Source organism: Tyto alba, unplaced genomic scaffold (assembly GCF_018691265.1).
Source record: "Tyto alba isolate M040663 unplaced genomic scaffold, T.alba_DEE_v4.0 Super-Scaffold_1000006, whole genome shotgun sequence".
Taxonomy (NCBI): Eukaryota; Metazoa; Chordata; class Aves; order Strigiformes; family Tytonidae; genus Tyto; species Tyto alba.
In genome coordinates, this window is record NW_024881272.1 from 19,989,938 (window position 1) to 20,007,881 (window position 17,944).

Here is a 17,944-nt window from a genome sequence, read left to right on the forward strand (position 1 = left end):
TTTAAGCATTCAGGAAGCCTACAATAAAGGGGGGTTCTGTCCTTGTACTTGACTGACAGTCATGTAAAACCAAGGGCACATGTACAAAGTCAGGATGATACAGGTTGATATGACAGGTTGTTATTAGCATAAACTGCACAATCAGGAATGTGGATTTCTTTGCTCTTCATGTGACAACTTCTTTTAAAACTTAGGAGACTTATAATTCCTGAATCACTAGTGGGGCCTTCATCTTTACTTGCGCTGGAAATGATTTGCCTTTTTTTTTTTTTTTAAACTGCTTTTAACCTCAATCCCTTCAAGCAATCAGATAGTTATTCTTAGAAGCGTAGTTTATAAAAACGGATTAACTTTGACAATGACATTGCAGCTGAGGACTGCCAAATGTGTAAGCTTTTGTTGATTTGAAATAAGTATGTTTTATATTCCAATGAGGTGGGTAAAGGAGAAACGAGCTCAAGGTGGAGAATATTTATGCAGTAAGGAATCTGTCTCAAAGGTACCTTCTGCGAGTTTGTGAAATGCAAACCAGAAACTCAGTCCCCTTCACTAAGCTTACTGAGAAATTCTAACACAAGAAAAAAATACCTGGGTAGTGTACTAGATTTCACAGTGTTCATCCCTGACAGCTATGTTTGCTTAACAGTTATTCAACATGAATAGTAGAAAAATTAAACTTCTGGTCATATTCTTAATGTGCAATATTCTGGCATTAAAGCAGAGGTACAGGAGGCATTGAGTAGCAAGCTGAGACTAAACTGATGAAATCAATACATACAAAAATGAAATTCAGTCTCCTAAGACTTCTAGGAAAAAGAGACTTTTGTATGGGAAGAGTAGTGACTGCTTCACGTTACATCACTTTACATAATTTCTTTAAAAGTGTTTTGATGGTTACCAGAGGGTTTTGAAAATGCTCTTTCATAACATCTTGTTCTGTTACACCTAGATAATTGGTTATGTTAAAGTAAATGACGTAAATTAAAGTAAACAGAAAGATGGAGGCAAACTAGGGAAATTAGAAAAATGAGGATGTATGTTTCATTAAGTTCCAGCTCTTGTGCAATGCCTTGTCTGTTTTCTTAAATGGATGGTTGAGGCCATGTTTGCAACTTAAGAACAATTAACTGGGACGTTTTCCCCTCTGGCATATTGGCAATATCAACAGAGTAAAAACAGCAAAAAAGTTTTTTTTTTCTAGAGTACCTGGCAGTCTGTAGCTTGCTTTAAGATGCAAAGTTCAGTCCTTAGTTTTCTTAACTCCAGGTGCTAAACTAAAAGAAAAAGCTCTACACAGGCATCATAGTTCTCTGTTCATGTCTTTTGGAATAGGGAGAGAATCTATATGGGGTGGAATTGTTCTGTTTTACAGTGGGGGAGATAAATGACTATTAGTGTAACATTGTAAAGAAATGTATCGTTGATGCTTTATGTTATTAAGGAATTTAATTGATTCAAATGGGTGTATACAACCACAACTACTGGCCATTTGTGTGGGAAAGCCTTAATCAGGTGAGACACAAGGAAAAGACTGCTTGAGAAGCATTAAGACAGTAGGCTAATGCTGCTAAGGGAATATCTGGAAATCTGGACCCATTCCACAAGTGTGGGGCAGTCCAAAATCTGGGTGTAGCTCCTGCAGTCACTAAACAAGGTCACCATCCTTAGCTTATAATTTACTGCTCTTTCTATCTCACTGGGAGGATGAAACCACAGGTGTGGTTTTTAGCGTGTGAATGCAGACACCTGCATTCATAAACATTGCCAACAGAGAGGACGGCACTGTATTTGCATTGGATTATTATGTGCATGGAATTAGTGCAAGACCTATGCATGCAGAATAATTCTTGGTTTTTCAAAAAAGAGCTTAAGTAACATCTAAATGACATATTTCATCGAGGTTGTCATTATTAGGTATCTATAGACTGTCAGCCCATTAAGCATTACTCTTTACTATGCAGCTTCATTGTGCTATTGCAAGCATTTTGTTTATTTATGCTTTGTTTCCTCCATCATGTCTAATTAGACTATTTACAAACATCAGTTTGTTATGCAGGACCAAATAATTGCTTCCATACTTTACTGTTCTACTAAATCTCTTTTGTATTTTGAGAGTCGGATGTTCCACTGTGTAAATCATTTTGTCATACATACCTGAAAGTTTCCTGGGAAAGTATTGTACCTTCTAATTTGCAACATCGTATAACAAGTAAATGAATAACTCCATTGGTTCATCACCCACTTGAGTCTGACTGATTTTTTGTTTGGAAGATGATGGTTTGTGAAAGAGTCAGTAAGGGTGTCTCCTTTACGGGAAATCATGTTGATTTAACTGTCTTCTTTGTTAATAGGTTGCATGTACCATAGGCTTTTTTAAGGACAGGTTTTACACTGCTCAGAATGCCAGTGTGGGACCTAAATACTACTTTGGTCACAAAACTGTTCCTAGTCTGATTGATAGTATCTAAATAGACAGAAGCCAAAACACTCTGGAGCTTGTTTCTCTCCAGGGATTATGGAGAGAACCTAGAGGCCTGATTTAAGAGAATGTACAGATGTTTAAAAGCAGGCAAGATGAATCCCACCTTCCATGTCCCAGCTTAGTGGGATGTTCAAAGGTGTGTCCAAGAGGACTCTGAGTTGGATGCATGACTGCCTATTAATATGTGTGTGTACTGAGTAGCTAAGACTTACCGGGTAAAAGTCGGTGCTATACAGAATGCAGCTTGGCATTTTCTTCACCCATATCTTTACATATTTGCATTTAAATGTAGTCCGTATGTAATAAATCTGTTGCATTTCTACAAACATTGCTATTTTAACTATCTTGGTGAATTATTTTCTTACTTATGATTTCACTACACTGTATCCTGCATGAAAGGTCAACTAAAATGGTTTGATCTAGGGTGAGACTGAGCTTAAACAGAGATTAAACCAAAAGCAGTTTGTAGCCTTTCAGTACATTTTAGTTCCTTGTAAAATAGATGGTATTTTTGAAAGGAGTGGGAAAAGAAGTGATAATCTTCAAATATATAATGTTTGGGTTGTTAATTATGTTGCTTCTAGTCTGTAATTGTGTCCATTTTGTTTCTTTTTAAACTCTTCCTGTAATTTAAACAAGCTAGTACTGAACAGACTGAAAAAAAAGCAATGAACTTTTCTGTAATAAAAATAAAATATTTTGATTTGGCTTTGCAAAATGTTATTGACAGAAAAAGTGTATCATAAAAGTTTGATGATCAATGCACAGAAATGAAACATAGATATCTGTGGGAATTTATAGCAATGCTGTCATCTGTGTGTGTGTTTGTGTGTGTATGTGTGCAGTGAATCAGTGAACAGTTGGTTTTGGGTTTTGCAATATGCCTTTGCTCTGATTTGCTTGGAATATTGTTTCCTAGGTTTTGGATATAGTCAAGACAAGTGTTTGTGCAGTTCTACAGCGTGTCTGGAAGGTTCCAGACATTGAAAATTTACACCTCTACCGTCTCTTTAACCGTGTGTTTAATCGTTTACTTTGGAGCCACGGTCAAGGTCTATGGAACTGTTTCTGTAATTCAAGGTAAGCCTATATTTCTTATCTTAGTCTTCTTCATAGCTTCACAATTACGACCAATACTGGCATACTTTGTTGCTCATTTTCATTCAAGAGAATTCTGTAATACACTGAACTTGTTTTAAAACCATCTAAAGATATAGTATAATTAGAAATCTAATAATCTAGGCCAATTGTTTCAGTAATGGAATCAGACATTTACTTATGTATTTACAAATATAAAAATTTAAAGAAAAAAAATCTAACTTTCAATATACCTGAGCTTTAGGTCAGGTCTTTAATTGGTTGGATGGTGCAAAATTTTGAGGCCACACCACTGTAAGTGTCAAATGTGGACTTACCATCAACAGAAATCGTCATCTATTTGAGCTCAAGACATACAAGGGAAGAATTCAGTTCACAAGTGCAGCTGATGCCTCATGCTAAATGCAATGTCATTTCTGTGATTTACAGATAATTTCTGTGCTTGATTACATTTACTGTTTTCCACACTGGTAGGAATTTAAGTATATGCAGAATAGGAAATGTGCACACCGAAGGAAACAGATGTTTTTGGTTTGGGTAGCAAATACAAGTTTTCTATGGGGGGAAAAAAAGATCAAGCCATATATTGAAAGTTCAGTATCCTATGCTTTGAACTCTACATTCCTGAAATCAAAGGCATTCATGTAAGGATAGGTTTTCAGGATCAGATCATAGGTATAAAATAATCCTCCCCCCAGTCTTCATCAAATAAGAATAAGTTTAAATATGAAAGATATCGCATACAAAAATACATTTTCTCTGTAATTATATACAATGTATAAAGAATGGGAGGGGTTTTGATTAGTTTGCATAGTGTGTTCTAAGAGATTTATTGAAAATGAACAACAAACTCAACAGTATCCTGATGGATATTATGTGTGCAAAGGATTCATGTCAATATGTTCTTTACATATAGTGATTTATCATATGTAAAGAATGTATGTAGTGCACTTGTTGATTGTTTCCCAACAAAATGGATCACTAGAAGAAGAGAGATCTGAGAGTATCCAAAGGGTCATCAGTTTTTTTGGCTTTTTTTACCATTATTTTCTCATTGCTGAAGGCTTCTTGTGCAAGACATTAGGAATCTTCATGTTCATGTTTTTTTTTTCACTGAGATGGGCCATGGGAACATGCAGATAATGTCAGCCTTAAGATTTGTTAGAGGTAGTTTTTGGGAATGCAGCACACTCCAGAAGTTAAAGTAGGGTGACCAAACATTTCTGTGTTTCCAATCTGAAACCTTATTTTGGTATAATTCTCAACAGCTGCAGGGTCCCTTCTTCATGCCAGTGTGTGAAATCCTGAGTCTGAGCTCAATTTTTGTTGTCATAAAATATTAAAATTACCTTCTAATAATGCTATTATTATTTTGAATTTTACTTCTGGTGTGCAAATCTTCTAATATGCATGAAAATTTTCATTTTAGACCTTTTTTTTTCTCTACAAAGAATGGTTTTTGTTCAAAACCTTTTAACAATTCTGTGGCTCACTTGGCTCAGGAGGAGAGTCATTGAGCCAGCAGAAGAGTTCAATGAAGAGTAGGATTTCTCATCTAGCAATAATTTCACTCATGCAGAACAAGACCCATCTGATTCCAAAATAGAGCTAAATTCTTTGACAAAGATCCAGTTCCTTGTAAGAGGAGTTGCTATGTAAAAGACTCTAAAAATACTGTAAAAGTAATATACAAATACCCAGTATATGTAGGGATCGCTCTGCATGTAATGTACTTAATACAGAATTCACAGAAGAAAACAGAAAGGCTGTTTGTACCTTCCCAGTATGTTCTTTATTAAGTTACAATCTCTTCTTGTCATGTAATCCACAACAGAGAACTCATGACAGCACCTCTGTAGCAGAGACGCCAACTCTTCATCACTCTTCCTTGGAGTTCATTACGCCATTTCAAAGAATAGATTGGAATAAACATAGGGCATGTGTAGAATCTGGGGAAACATGTCAGGAAGGGGTATTAATGTGCTAACTCAGAAAAAACAGGAATATGTGAAAATATATTAAGGAGTGCAGTACTTTGACTATTTGTAAGATATATGTCTTGGGAGAAGAACAGAGCTAATGGCCTTAAGTTTTCCTCTTGCTGGTTAGATGTCTGCTAGGCATATGCTATTTTAGCAAAAAGAATGAACAAAGAAAGCCTAAAATAACCATGATGTAGATGGTTTCATAAAGCTACATTTGTTTTACCTTATAATAAACAATTAAAATTAATAAGAGAAAACTGATAGAACCAATTGACTTCAGATAAAAAGAATAACACATCATTGACAATATTGCACAATCAAGCATAATACTCTTTTCTGGATCTGGTGTGGACTCCATGATTTCTTACTAATGTACGGAAACTAAAGTTACAGCATAACAAATTAAGCTTCCTTAGGTAATACTACTCTATCCCTGTTGACTGCAGTATAATTGTGTATGAACTGAATCAATACAGTACATGGAGGAGGTTGCACTGGTGCATTTATATGAAAGGTCATTAAAATTCACATATATATTTCCAAATCTCAGTCTTTGTTACTAAGGTAACTGTATCCCGCAATGTTCATAATCGGCTGTAGTTATAGCAGGCCATATATTATTCTTCAGTGGTAAAATCCCTCCTAACCATAGGAAAGTGATCACAGATGTCAAAGTCCAGAATTTAAGGAATTTATCAGGAGAGTTTCTTCCACAGGATTTTTGAGTTTTATAGATTGAATTAGAATATAATTATGCGTAGCACTGTGAATCTGTTGAATGAATGTAATACTTAGAGCTTCATCTTGCTGCTTTCTACCAACCATCACATGACAAGGAAAGAATGAAGACTAGATTAACATCCATGTAAAAATACATGTGAAAAGTTCCCAGGCAGGAAACAATGTTGAAAAAAATATATTAAAGAAAATAGTAGCTCTTCAAGTAGTAGAATTATTCAGTTTATGAGATGAAACAGTTTTGATGCCTTATAAACTATTGCTTAGACACGTAATTATATGGATAATAATTAAGGATAAATGCTTGTGCCACTTGAAAATTGTGTGCAGTGGAAATTCTGTAGGACTGAAGAGTTTCATCTGGAATATATCAGCCTGAAAAGTCAGTTAGCTATACATACTTATCTTCTAGTCATTAATGTTCATAATTCCATCCTAATACAGTGTAATTTAAAAAAAATCTCAGTAGCCAGAAGTAAGTTTGATGGTTCTTTGATGTTGTTTTAAGAAAAAACTTCCTACACCAGGGTTGTGAAATCTACTGCTGATCTCAGTGGACAAGGCTAAAGCATCCTGCATGCTATGTTGAAGCCAGATGCATCAAATTTTCCTCACTCTATGAATTGCTTCTTTCATAAACAAACAAAACCCCTCAAGCTTAACTAACCATCTGGGCTACTGGATAATGTTTTGACCAGAACAAAGTCTTCACAGAGGCCATGTTGCCTTTAAAACATGTAATGATCTGTAATCTGGTCAGAATTTTGCATAAACAAGAGTGTTGAGGTGTACGCAAAGAACTATTGTCATCTTCTGGGGTAAAACATACTTGGTTTATATTAGTATGGTAGGGTTTGGGTTTTTCTGGAAAGAGAAATGGCTTTTTAAGGAAAGAAAAGCATGATGGCCTGCATTTCAAAATGGAATGCTTCTATTGATATACTTTGCAAGTCGCACTTAACTGTAGAACAATAATACCATGTGACCAGATGGAATAGTAAGTAGTATTTGAATGACTAAAACGAGAAACTCTCCTCATATGCTTATTTGGATAAGGAAGCAGAGCACATACTAATCTCTTGTAAATTAATTTCACATTTGTTTCTTAGTATCATGTTCTTAAATTATAAGAAGAGTATTCTTATGCTGTGTAGACATTTAGAAATAATTTATTACTTTTTGTAATTCTTTTTTTATCACATCACATTTGCATTCCTGTAATAGCCTGTTAAAAATAAGTGTGTTTTGTTATTCCTGTTGTAAGACACATATACAATTAAGTGACAGTAAATCTTTATGTGCTAAACCTAAGTAACGGCCCTATAAATGCGTTAGGGAACAAACCAAGTGAAAAATGGCTGTGGACATTTCACATATGAAGATTAACCTCTTATTTTGTGTGTTGGACTCAACATCTGCCAACATTTGTGTTAAATAGTATAGACCTTTCCTGTAAGCAGGCAAGGTCATGCTTTTTCTCTTGTTTCTCTAATATTAAATCTGATATAAAGCAGTAAAGCTCTCAGATGGCAATTTGTGACATAAAACATGAAGTCATGTCTTTTTCCATAACAGGAGCTCTTGGGAAACCATATTCAGTAAAAGCACAGAGGTGGTGACTCCTGAGCAACTCCAGTGTTGCCAACGAATAGTACAGCTTTGTAAACACTGCCTGCTGGTGGTTTACAAATATTCATCAGATTCAAGAGGATCCTCTACAGGGATTAGCCCCCACTGGGATGACACAAGGTATACATTTCAATATTCTCTTCCTAACATATAAGTAGAAAGGATAATACTGGAACAGATTTCAGTGTATGCTGCTACCACTACTCTTTACGCATAGTTCACGATGTATTAAAAAAAAAAAAAAAAGGCAAAACCTCCAACGTTTCTCTTGATCCTGAGTTTCTATCATTCTGATCTCTCTATCCCACTCATGAAGTGCTACTGAAAGAAGACTTGATATACACATTTTGTGTAAAACTACACTTACTAAAGTCTTGATTGCCTACTGCCCAAGTAGCTGCAGCAAAGGCTTCCATAAAGTGAACTGAAAATTTCATTTCTTCCCCTTCTCAGATTCCTCAAAGTCACTGATTCCAGATTTGCATTCCTAGAGGTATCCTAACATGTATGATACTTCTGACTTCACATTCGCAGTGGGATGCTATAGGGGCACAGCTCCAGCCAAGGGTCAGGTGAGTGCCATCTGATTTACTGTATTGCATAGTTTTGCAAAGTTGATTTCCAAAACCTACAGATTAAAAGTTTTATTATTTCATTTTACAGAGCATAAATACATTTTCAAACCTTGCAAAACAGCATCATATAGTAAAAAAATTATTTGGCACTTACTCGATTCTCCTTTGGCTGGTTTAGCTCTCCAACTGGATACAGTAGGGATTATAATATTGTCAGTATAAGGATTACTGAAAATGCTGCCATTTAACAGTTGTAGGTGAAGAATTAAATGTAAGTTTCAAATTACTTAGGTTCCAAATTCTATCCATAATGGTAATTTGAATTATTATGTATATAAACTTAGAAATGCTTTCTTTATATAAAACATGTATGGACATTATTTCATAAAAGGTCTTTATGAGTTAAATATTATGTGAAAAGCAAATCTTTGATATATCATCTGCTAAATTTATTTTATGACTTAATTGCTTACTTGCTATATCTCAGTCTAGTTATTTGATAGACTTGAACCCATTTGTTATTGTCAAATGGATCTTAAGGCACTCTAACATGATTTAAAACCAAGCAGAAACTGAATTTGTTTGGTCACAGCAAATGTAGAAGTATACAAGCCACAAAACAAATCATATTCAATATTAGCATCTACTGAGCAATAGCAAGAGTATGGTAAAGTCATTTGGGTTAGCTAAGACTAGAAAATCTTCAACCTTGAAGTTTTTATTGCTTTTACTGTTAATACTGCAGAAAATTTTTCATCATGAGCAACCACAATCTATTCAGACTGATCGAATTACACTAATATATTGCAGCTAACAGGCTTGCATTTGGAAAACAGTGAAAGGGATGGTCCAATAGAACTTTCTCATCTCCAGCTTCTGTTTTTCTTTGGACACTGAATGGAAGTTTATTCATAAATTTCATAGGCTAGAGTAATCTAAACCCTCTACATCCTAAATATCAGTATGCTTTCAGCAATGGACTATCATGACAACATGATTAAAGTTACAGTTTTTATACTAATCTCCACAAATGTTATATCTATACTGTGGCTACAGCAATATGCTAATTAACCATGATATTCTGGATTTCTGAAATGAAAGATACCTATGGAAATAAATGCTGTTGCCTATTATGCCCCACAATTGTAAGTAATGAACTATTTTTCTAGAAATGCGAAAATCACAATACTATTTCACTTTTCATCTAGTTTTTTTTTTTTTTTTAATTATATACGAATCTGCACTAATAATAGTTTTCTTGACTCTGTAAAATTGTGTGAAGTGCAAGAAGAGATCAGAGCGTAATTTAATAACCATACAAGAAGTAAATTTTTTCAGGACCTTATATAATCCAATTTGAAGAACTTTGTTTTTTTTCTGAGCACAAACCAGTTTTTTGTTTTGTTTGTGTTTGAAAAAAAATGTTTGTGAAACTAAAGCTTTCAGAGATTATGAATAGATACTTCTTTAGCTGGGAAAATTTATTTGTGCAGGGAGAGAGAAAAAGATAATAAAAGCTGACAGAGAGGTTTTTTTCGCTTTTAAAATTTGTTCTCAATCCCATCTCCTAACTGTAAATCCACTATATGTCATGAAGAGAATGAATAGGAGTATTAATGTAAATGTGTATTAATGTCATTTTTTTCCTCATAAATTTAAAAGTGTAAAGACAGCAATAGGAGAGCTCAAAAACTATACCAAAATCTCTTTAAAGTAATAGCTAAAATAAAAATGTGTAAAAAGTCAGACTTTCAATATTTTGAGAAATGTGCTCACATTTTGAGAAATGTGTTACAAATTTAAAAAAAAAAAAAATACTGTCTACTGCTTGAACCTAACAGCTCGGTAAATAATATTATGTATTGCATAGTATATTTTCTGGAAAACATTAGAGATTTTTACTTTACATCAAGAAAAGGTAGGACTCAGTCTGTGACATAGTGAACTCTCAAGCTCACCACCAACCCATTCCAAATCAGACTTTATTTTTTTTTGGTAAATTGTTTAAAAAAATGTATCAATAATAGTATTTTTGTTAATAACAGCTTTTCTCAAAAATTAAACAAACCACACGTGTATACTTTCTTATATAGAGCTGCCATGCCTTTGACAGTGTGACACTGTTTCTATCCATGTGATTAGTAGGATCTGTCTTTTAACTTATTCATCATTAATCAATGATTCACTAGAATGATGAAACGATTTTTAAGCAGTAATTTATAGCATGTGTTGTGTTAATCCATCCTAACATTGACATAATTCATTATGAAATTCTGATTTAGTGTGGATGTTCTTTTTGCACACTTACTGTGCTCATCTAATGACTTCTACAATTAATTATTAGGAAACGATAACATGAAAAGATTTAAGAATTAATATTAGGTATATGATAATCTACTGTTTCTAGTATTATGTAAAATACAGGCTATATAGTTGCCTGAATTTAAGAGGTAAATAGCCATTGATGTGACTTACTAGGTTGTAGCATCATTGTTTCTTGCTTTACTAGAGTAGAGATAGCATATCTATTTTTAGAGAATTAGAGCTGGAAACCAAAGCTGAAAAATCTCTGTTTTTTTCCAAATCAACATTTTATACCACTTAAATTCTTATAAGGTTGTTAACATCAATTGCAGTTTTTACCCAGTTTAAATTAAATAAATAGAACTATAATAACAGAACAATTTATGAAGTATTAATTTTTGGTAGTAGTGTTACATAGAATGCCATTGTTTTATTTCTCTGCTTGCTTTAAACATAAGGGACTGGAAAGATGTTTGATCCTCATACAACATCTTGAAATCTTGCTAAGAGTTTCTCTGAGTTTTGATCTGTTCCCTGAGTTAGCTAGTGCCTAATGCCTGCCCTGTATGTTTTACAAATAGTATTTATTGTACATAATTTCTTGCATACAATGATTATAAAGTATGGCACACAAACAACTAGTTCCTTTGCTCTTGAATGTCATTTTGCCTGTAAAGTCTGCTATATTTTTCATATCCTTTCTAGGTATTTATTGCCAGGACCTTCACTGCTCATCATGAAATCATCCTCGCCCAACTTTAGCTGCAGTTCATCTGGAATGCCTCGCCCTAACATTTTGTTCACACACAGATACAGCCACTTGTGAAGCAAAAGGAAAGTTTCTGTTCTTTGTAAATAATGGCACTCCATTTTTTTTTTTTTCCCAAATTAAAACTTGTGATGGAGCTAAATATAACCACTGTTATATATTTACTACCACATTATGATAACATTTAGCTGAAAACCTACTGTAAAGGCATAGCTTTTCTGGAAACATAATAAACCTTGTTAAGTCATTTACACACATATGTGAATGTGTAGATCTTGCTAGGTTTATCAGTAATGCCTTCGTACTAGAAATGTTATTTTTTCTGCAGAATATATAAAATGGAATTGATCTTGAAGATCTTATTACAATGTTACATTATTTTGTAAGTACAATACTTTGACTTAAATATTATTTATTGTAAAGTATACTATTTATTGTCTCAAATGTAATTGATCCTTTAATAAGGCAGATGATTAAAAAACTGTAGTAGAACAGTAAAACTGTTATAGTCATCAGAAATAATCTGGTAATTTCTTGGACATGTTTAAAATAATCTCCAAAACTCTCTAAGCCAAACCTAAAGATGACTTTTTACTTCTCCTCTGAAATTAGAAGATCTATTTAATGCTGCTATTTTTCTTAAAGGACATGGTATAGTATCTTTTAGCCAAAGTGAAGGCATCTAGTACACAAAAAGTAAAAATACAGGTTTAGGCATTCAATTTCTAATTGGATTCATGTAATAGAATGGAAGCCAGTGTATGTTACCAGGTTCTCATTCACATTACCTATGTCCTGTGCCTTTAGGTTTCCTTCAGGAGCGATCAGTCATCTCCAACTTGCACAAGCATGCATAGTGCATAGTTTTTCTGTTTTACTGCATAAGTGGTGAAGCAGACATTTTTAGGACATACTGCAGCTATAGTGTATTATTTCAACCTTAAACTAATTGGCCTGTTGTAGTTTTTAGCACACAATCCTGCACCTACTGTGGAATGTATTTCTGGACAGTATTTTCTACATTGCTGACACCTTTAAATGTTGTAAGTCTATTTCATGAGAAAAGTCTCAGTCAGATTCGGCTTCCTGGACCTGGCTGAAGGGCACAAAAAACCCCCCGAGCCAGAGCAGGAGCCGAGTGTTAACAGGATTTGTAACCTGAAAACATCATTCAGGTTTTGCTACATACAGCCATTCATCACACTTAGCATAGTGCCATATGAGCCTTATTCATTATAGAAATAATTATTTAAAAAGTCAGTTAATCTAGATTTGAAAATTAATTAAGTTTTTTAACTGAGTAAAGAACAGAGTAGTTATTATTTACCAAAGACGTGTTTACTTACCAATCATGTAACCCTGAAACATGTTTGTAAATTATCAATATATTTCAGGTATACTTAAAAATATAATCTGGGATCTAATTATCCTCAGGAGCAAGTATGCTAGAGGTTTTTGATATCCAGAGATTTAAGATAAATATATGAGACTTAAAATATTTGAGACTGAAGTTGTCTGGAAATGAGTTTTTAAAATTTCAGTCATAGCATACATAAAACTGGGAATTTGGGTGAGACTTTTGATGCCTGTGCTGTAGTGCCTCAGCTCTAGAACTGCAGAATATATGATAGCAAGACTATTTGTAAACAATTAAAAAAACTTCTTGAGGTTAGCCAGATAAAAGCAGTCTTCTGGTCTGTTAAAGTCTTTTCATTTTTGTGGTAATACTGGTTTAGTAATATAATATGTTCATATTAATTGTTTATATCTTTTGGTCCATACAGTGACTAGTGATGAAGCATACTATGGTTACCTGTAAGACCTAATAAAAGCTGTAAATTCTCTCTTCTTGGACAAGGCTTCCATTTTATTCTGCTTTTGGCAATTAGGATAAAACCAGCTTCCAGCTTAGTTTACCAGACTCAAACAGAGCCTTTTTTTCTTTTCCCCTTTTCTATTTCTTTTTTTTTTTTTCCCCTCTATGTTATGATCTCCAGTCTCAGAAGCCAGTGCTGGGACAGGTCAATTGTGTAGAATATTCTGCCAGCAGAAAGAGGGCTACTAAGCATACCTGTGTGGTATGGACAGATCTAGGAAAAAAAATACATTTAGCATGTACAAAAGTGGACCAGATGGTTGGTTTACATCTGATGTTACTTAATATATACATATTTCTGGTAACCTTTCCTAAATTGGTACTGTGTTCTTAATAATGTGTGAATCAATACTTCCAATAAATGTAATGCTACACTTTCCTGCCAGCTCCTCACAGCCAGTGCGTGTGGTCTACGGGTGAATTATGTGCGGCAGCGACAGTCCAACTCCACATAGTGCCATAAGTCGAAGCACTCCTTTCCTTCTGCAAAACATCAGGATTTACTTTGTGATCAGATAGGTGGTCCTGGTAGATGAGCCTTTAAATAGTAATTAGGACTGGCCTTGGGCTCTTGCAAGCATGGCAGCAGCTGAACCGTCAGCCTGACGACCAGCAGATCTGCTGACTCTTCATCTTAGCCCCACCACCAAACCTTTATTTGGGAAGCAACAAATCAAACATGGAGGTGAGACAAACCTCCTAAATGCCTTTCGTGGTGCTACAGGATCTCAAGTGTATTTCCAAGCTGTATGGGAGTTGTAGTTAGAAGGAAAAGAACACCATAGGTTGATCTATACCTTATTTGTGTCTTAAATGGGCAATATGTTTTGTAATGGTGCATGATAATCTACTAACTTTAAAATAATCACTCTAGTGCAGAAATAAGATGCTGAGTAGCTTTAACGCAGGAACTGTGCGTTTTTAGGCTAACAGACGCCTGTGGGTGCCTCCAGGGGAGCACAAGAGCACCTGGCGTGTGGGCCCCGCCCCTTCCGGCGGCCCCGCCCCTTCCGGCAGCCCCACCCCAGCGCCTTGGTGTGAGGGACGTGTCTTCGCAGCACCCGCGAGGGAAGTGATTAGATTCCCTCAATAAGTTTTATTAATAACTGAATCTCCAGAAACCCACTGACATTTCGTCTAAAATATTGACCTTTACTGGAGATTTTTATTTTCTGTTACATTGCTATTTATTTTGATTAGAGCAGGCTGGAAGCCCAGGCACTTGCCTGTGTAGCCTGGCGTCGCCTTCTGCTCGGTGGCGTGAGCGGGGCTCGCCAGCTCCGCGAGGGCCGGGCGCGCGGTGCTGCGCTTGGGCGCTCTGGGCCACCGCCGGCCCCGCGTGGCTACGGAGAGGTGCCTGCGAGGAGCCAGCGGCAGGTAAGGGACGGCAAGGCTCCGGGGTGCCTCAGTCACTGTGCTTCCCTCGTGTGGTGGCAACTTCTTACTACAGCAACTTGAGCAGCACAAAAGTGCAAGGTGCGGGGCTGTGGGTAACTATAATCACCATAAAAGATGCCTGTCTCTCCCATATTTGCTGTCTTGAAACAATCCCACGTTGATAATGCTGCAGTTGCGGTAAGCTCACACGTTGAGTATGTGTTTAGAAGGAGCTGGCTCATTGCAGTGTGGACTCCGGCTGGCTGCTACATGCCCTGGTTCTTGTACTGTGTGAGTGAGGGCAGGATGAGCATCTGTAGGGATGGGCTCGGAAATGCCAATTATGGAACCTTACAAAGGCATCATTCTTTATTTGTGGTCCAGAGAGAAATGAAAATACGTGTTTGAAATCATTGCTTTGCTGAAGTAACATTAAAGGAAACGTCACATAAAATGCCTCATAAGGATGCTTGTTGAGTAGACTTCAGCCTTGGGTTAATGTCCTGTCTAGAAAGGAATGTCTTGTCCTCATTATGGAAAAATTAGTCTCTAATTGTTGATTGTCTCTACAAGAAACTAAACAAATTTATCAGCTTTTAAAATGTCATCTGACTGGTTTCTTAGATGGACTAGGAATTCTAGAACAGATTTACTTTTAAACATAAAACCGTAAGTTTACAGTTTATGACTTTCCCTGTATACTCAAGTGAAAAGACTGAATTGCATTGACAGTTATAACATCTAATTTAGGTGTTAGCTAATGTGAATATTTGCAAGTTAGCTTTTCATGCAGTGATAAAACAGTGAACTTGATGCTGTTGCATTTACTCCCATTTCCGAGAGGAAATAATTTGCTGTTAAATGGTATACTTACTGGAAAATCTTTCACTCCAGCATTTGCTAAAAACATTTGTAATTTTTTCTGTATGTGGTAAAATTCCTATGCATTACTTGTTATTCTGCATCTGTGTTGTTTGTTCTCTTCCAGCCACCTCTGTGCAGTTCCTTACTTTGTTGAAATCACTTGTTAATGTAGAAGAGTCTTTGTTGGTGTGTAAATACCTGTAGCACTTTAGGACTCTTAAGGAAATTAGGGGTAATTTTGCCAATTATGTATATGGAACAGGAGAAGATTGTGCTTGTGGGGGAGCAAGACAGATACATTCTTGGTCTTTTTTTTTAAATATATCCTCATTTCTTCATATAAAACAAAAGGCAACATTTACTTAGTAAAGAGAACTCTTAATACAGAATTTAGAACCGCCCTCCTTTCGCCACAGATGTTATTACTAATACTACAAAATGATACGGTTAAAACTGCTGTATATGGCCACTAAGTGCCCTCTGAACGGGTCTGCCTGCTCTTAGCCCCGTAGAGCCAAGTGGAGCCCGTGCCTGGCAAGGATGCCCGGAATCTGCTCGGGGTGGCGTGCTGGCTCGGGTGGCTGCACTGCTGTCGGTCACCCCCTGCGCCTGCCCACTCAGGAGTTAGTGGTGGCAGCATTGCGAAGGGTAGAAAAGTGTAGGGCAGTGCCCCATACCTGCCTTCCCTGCTGTGCCCTCACCCAGCCACTGCTCACGACTGCTGCCGTGCAGTTCTGCTGAGCAGCAGCATGCAGCGCGCTGCTGCAGTGGGGTTGGGCAGCACGGGCAGTTCACTCGCTGCAAAACGCTGGCTTCAAAGGCTGAGGGTGGCAGTCATGAAGTAGAGCAGAACTCAAACAGGGTATGAGAAAAGACATTTAGTGAGAAAATGCATTATCCTGGAGTAGGTTTCACATTAAAGTTTTTCCTCATGGCCATATTTGTGGAAATAATTCGCTCTGTTGCAGCAGAACAAAAGGCTATTCTATTTAATGCTATGTATGATTTTTAACTGAGTGGCATAGTCTCAGCTGACCATCTATAACATTATATCCATTCAGTTTTTCCTGCCACAATTCATCACAATCCACTGTTTCTTTTAGAAGCTTCTCAAAATGACAGAGGACCCTAATTTCTAAATAGAAGCTTTTAAATTCAAGATTAAAAAAAAAAAAAGTCATGCAATACCCATGTTGCAAACTTCTCTATATTGCACAGATTTTTTGATCTGACTCGGGTATCAGAAGCACTTGGATTGTCACTGCATAAGAGGGATGGGATTAATTTACTTTGCAAGGAGAAACACAACTCTGAGTGACACACAAGTGGACTCAGCAATGGCGCAGCTGGCACACTGAGCGCTCGGTATGTATTTCCAGGAGTGTGCACCTGCGGCCCACACAGCCCTTGCACATCGGCCCCTTTCTGCTGAGTGCCGAATGGCCTCAGATCTCGCCGAAGTTGCTTCCTGGCAGCTCTGACATTGCTTGCTGTGCCAGACTTGTGGGCCACATACAGCTGCAGGTTTCATTAGTACAAGTGTTTGTTTGGTGCAAAAACTGATATGCAGTATCCCTTGCAAGGGCAGCAAATTAGCCTAACAACTAAGCATTGCTTATGAGAGGCAGGGTAAATAGTTCTGTACAGAGATCTGTACTTTCTCTGCTACCTAATGAATTAGGGGGTGTTGTGCAGTGCAGACATATGTTTAGTAACTGTCTGTGGTGGGAAATAGCAATCCCAGAGAGATGTCAGGCTTGGAGGAGTTGGATTTCCTTCCAGCCCAGCTCCCCTTTCCCATTCTGCCCTGCTAGGTGATTGCAGCGTTCTGTTGAGTAAGATGATGGGACATGCAGTTTCTTCTCTCCCCATACAGGGTTTGTGCTGTTCGTGGCAGTGAGCTTTTTTTTTTTTTTTTTTTCACAATTGTGTAGGATTCAAGCCATCTGATTTATTTTATTCTGATTCAGAGAATTAATAAAGTAGCTGAATCAAAATGACATAGTACTAGGCAAATATGCTGCAGGGTGATTTAAGTTCAGTCACATTGTTGGTTGCTTTGGTGTTTAACATATCATGCAACCAGAAGCAATTGAGAAAGCTTACTGGCTTTCTCCAGTGAAAAATAAGTTCCTTGGGCACTTAAAATAATTTCTACCAGCATTGGTAAGATGGACCTGACAGCTTCTTTCAAATCTTTAATTTACTTAATTTATGGGATGATTTTCCAGATTAATCAGCATGATT

General features: G+C 36.4%; 1 protein-coding gene across 9 annotated transcripts in view; it reads left to right on the forward strand.

Moving 5' to 3' along the window:
- The window catches only part of TTLL7 (tubulin tyrosine ligase like 7), a 75,551-nt gene extending 62,117 nt beyond the window's left edge, over nt 1-13,434 (forward strand). For 8 of the 9 annotated variants that reach the window (XM_042806898.1, XM_042806864.1, XM_042806876.1 and 5 more), the window contains 3 exons: nt 3,402-3,562; nt 7,879-8,052; nt 11,517-13,434. In XM_042806898.1, the coding sequence (XP_042662832.1) occupies nt 3,402-3,562; nt 7,879-8,052; nt 11,517-11,637 (456 nt within the window). In that variant the 3' untranslated portion in view covers nt 11,638-13,434. Of the gene's footprint in view, nt 1-3,401; nt 3,563-7,878; nt 8,053-8,385; nt 8,505-11,516 lie in introns of all 9 variants that reach the window. The other variant, XR_006166901.1, reaches the window with a different exon arrangement.
- The last annotated feature ends 4,510 nt before the right edge of the window (nt 13,435-17,944 follow it).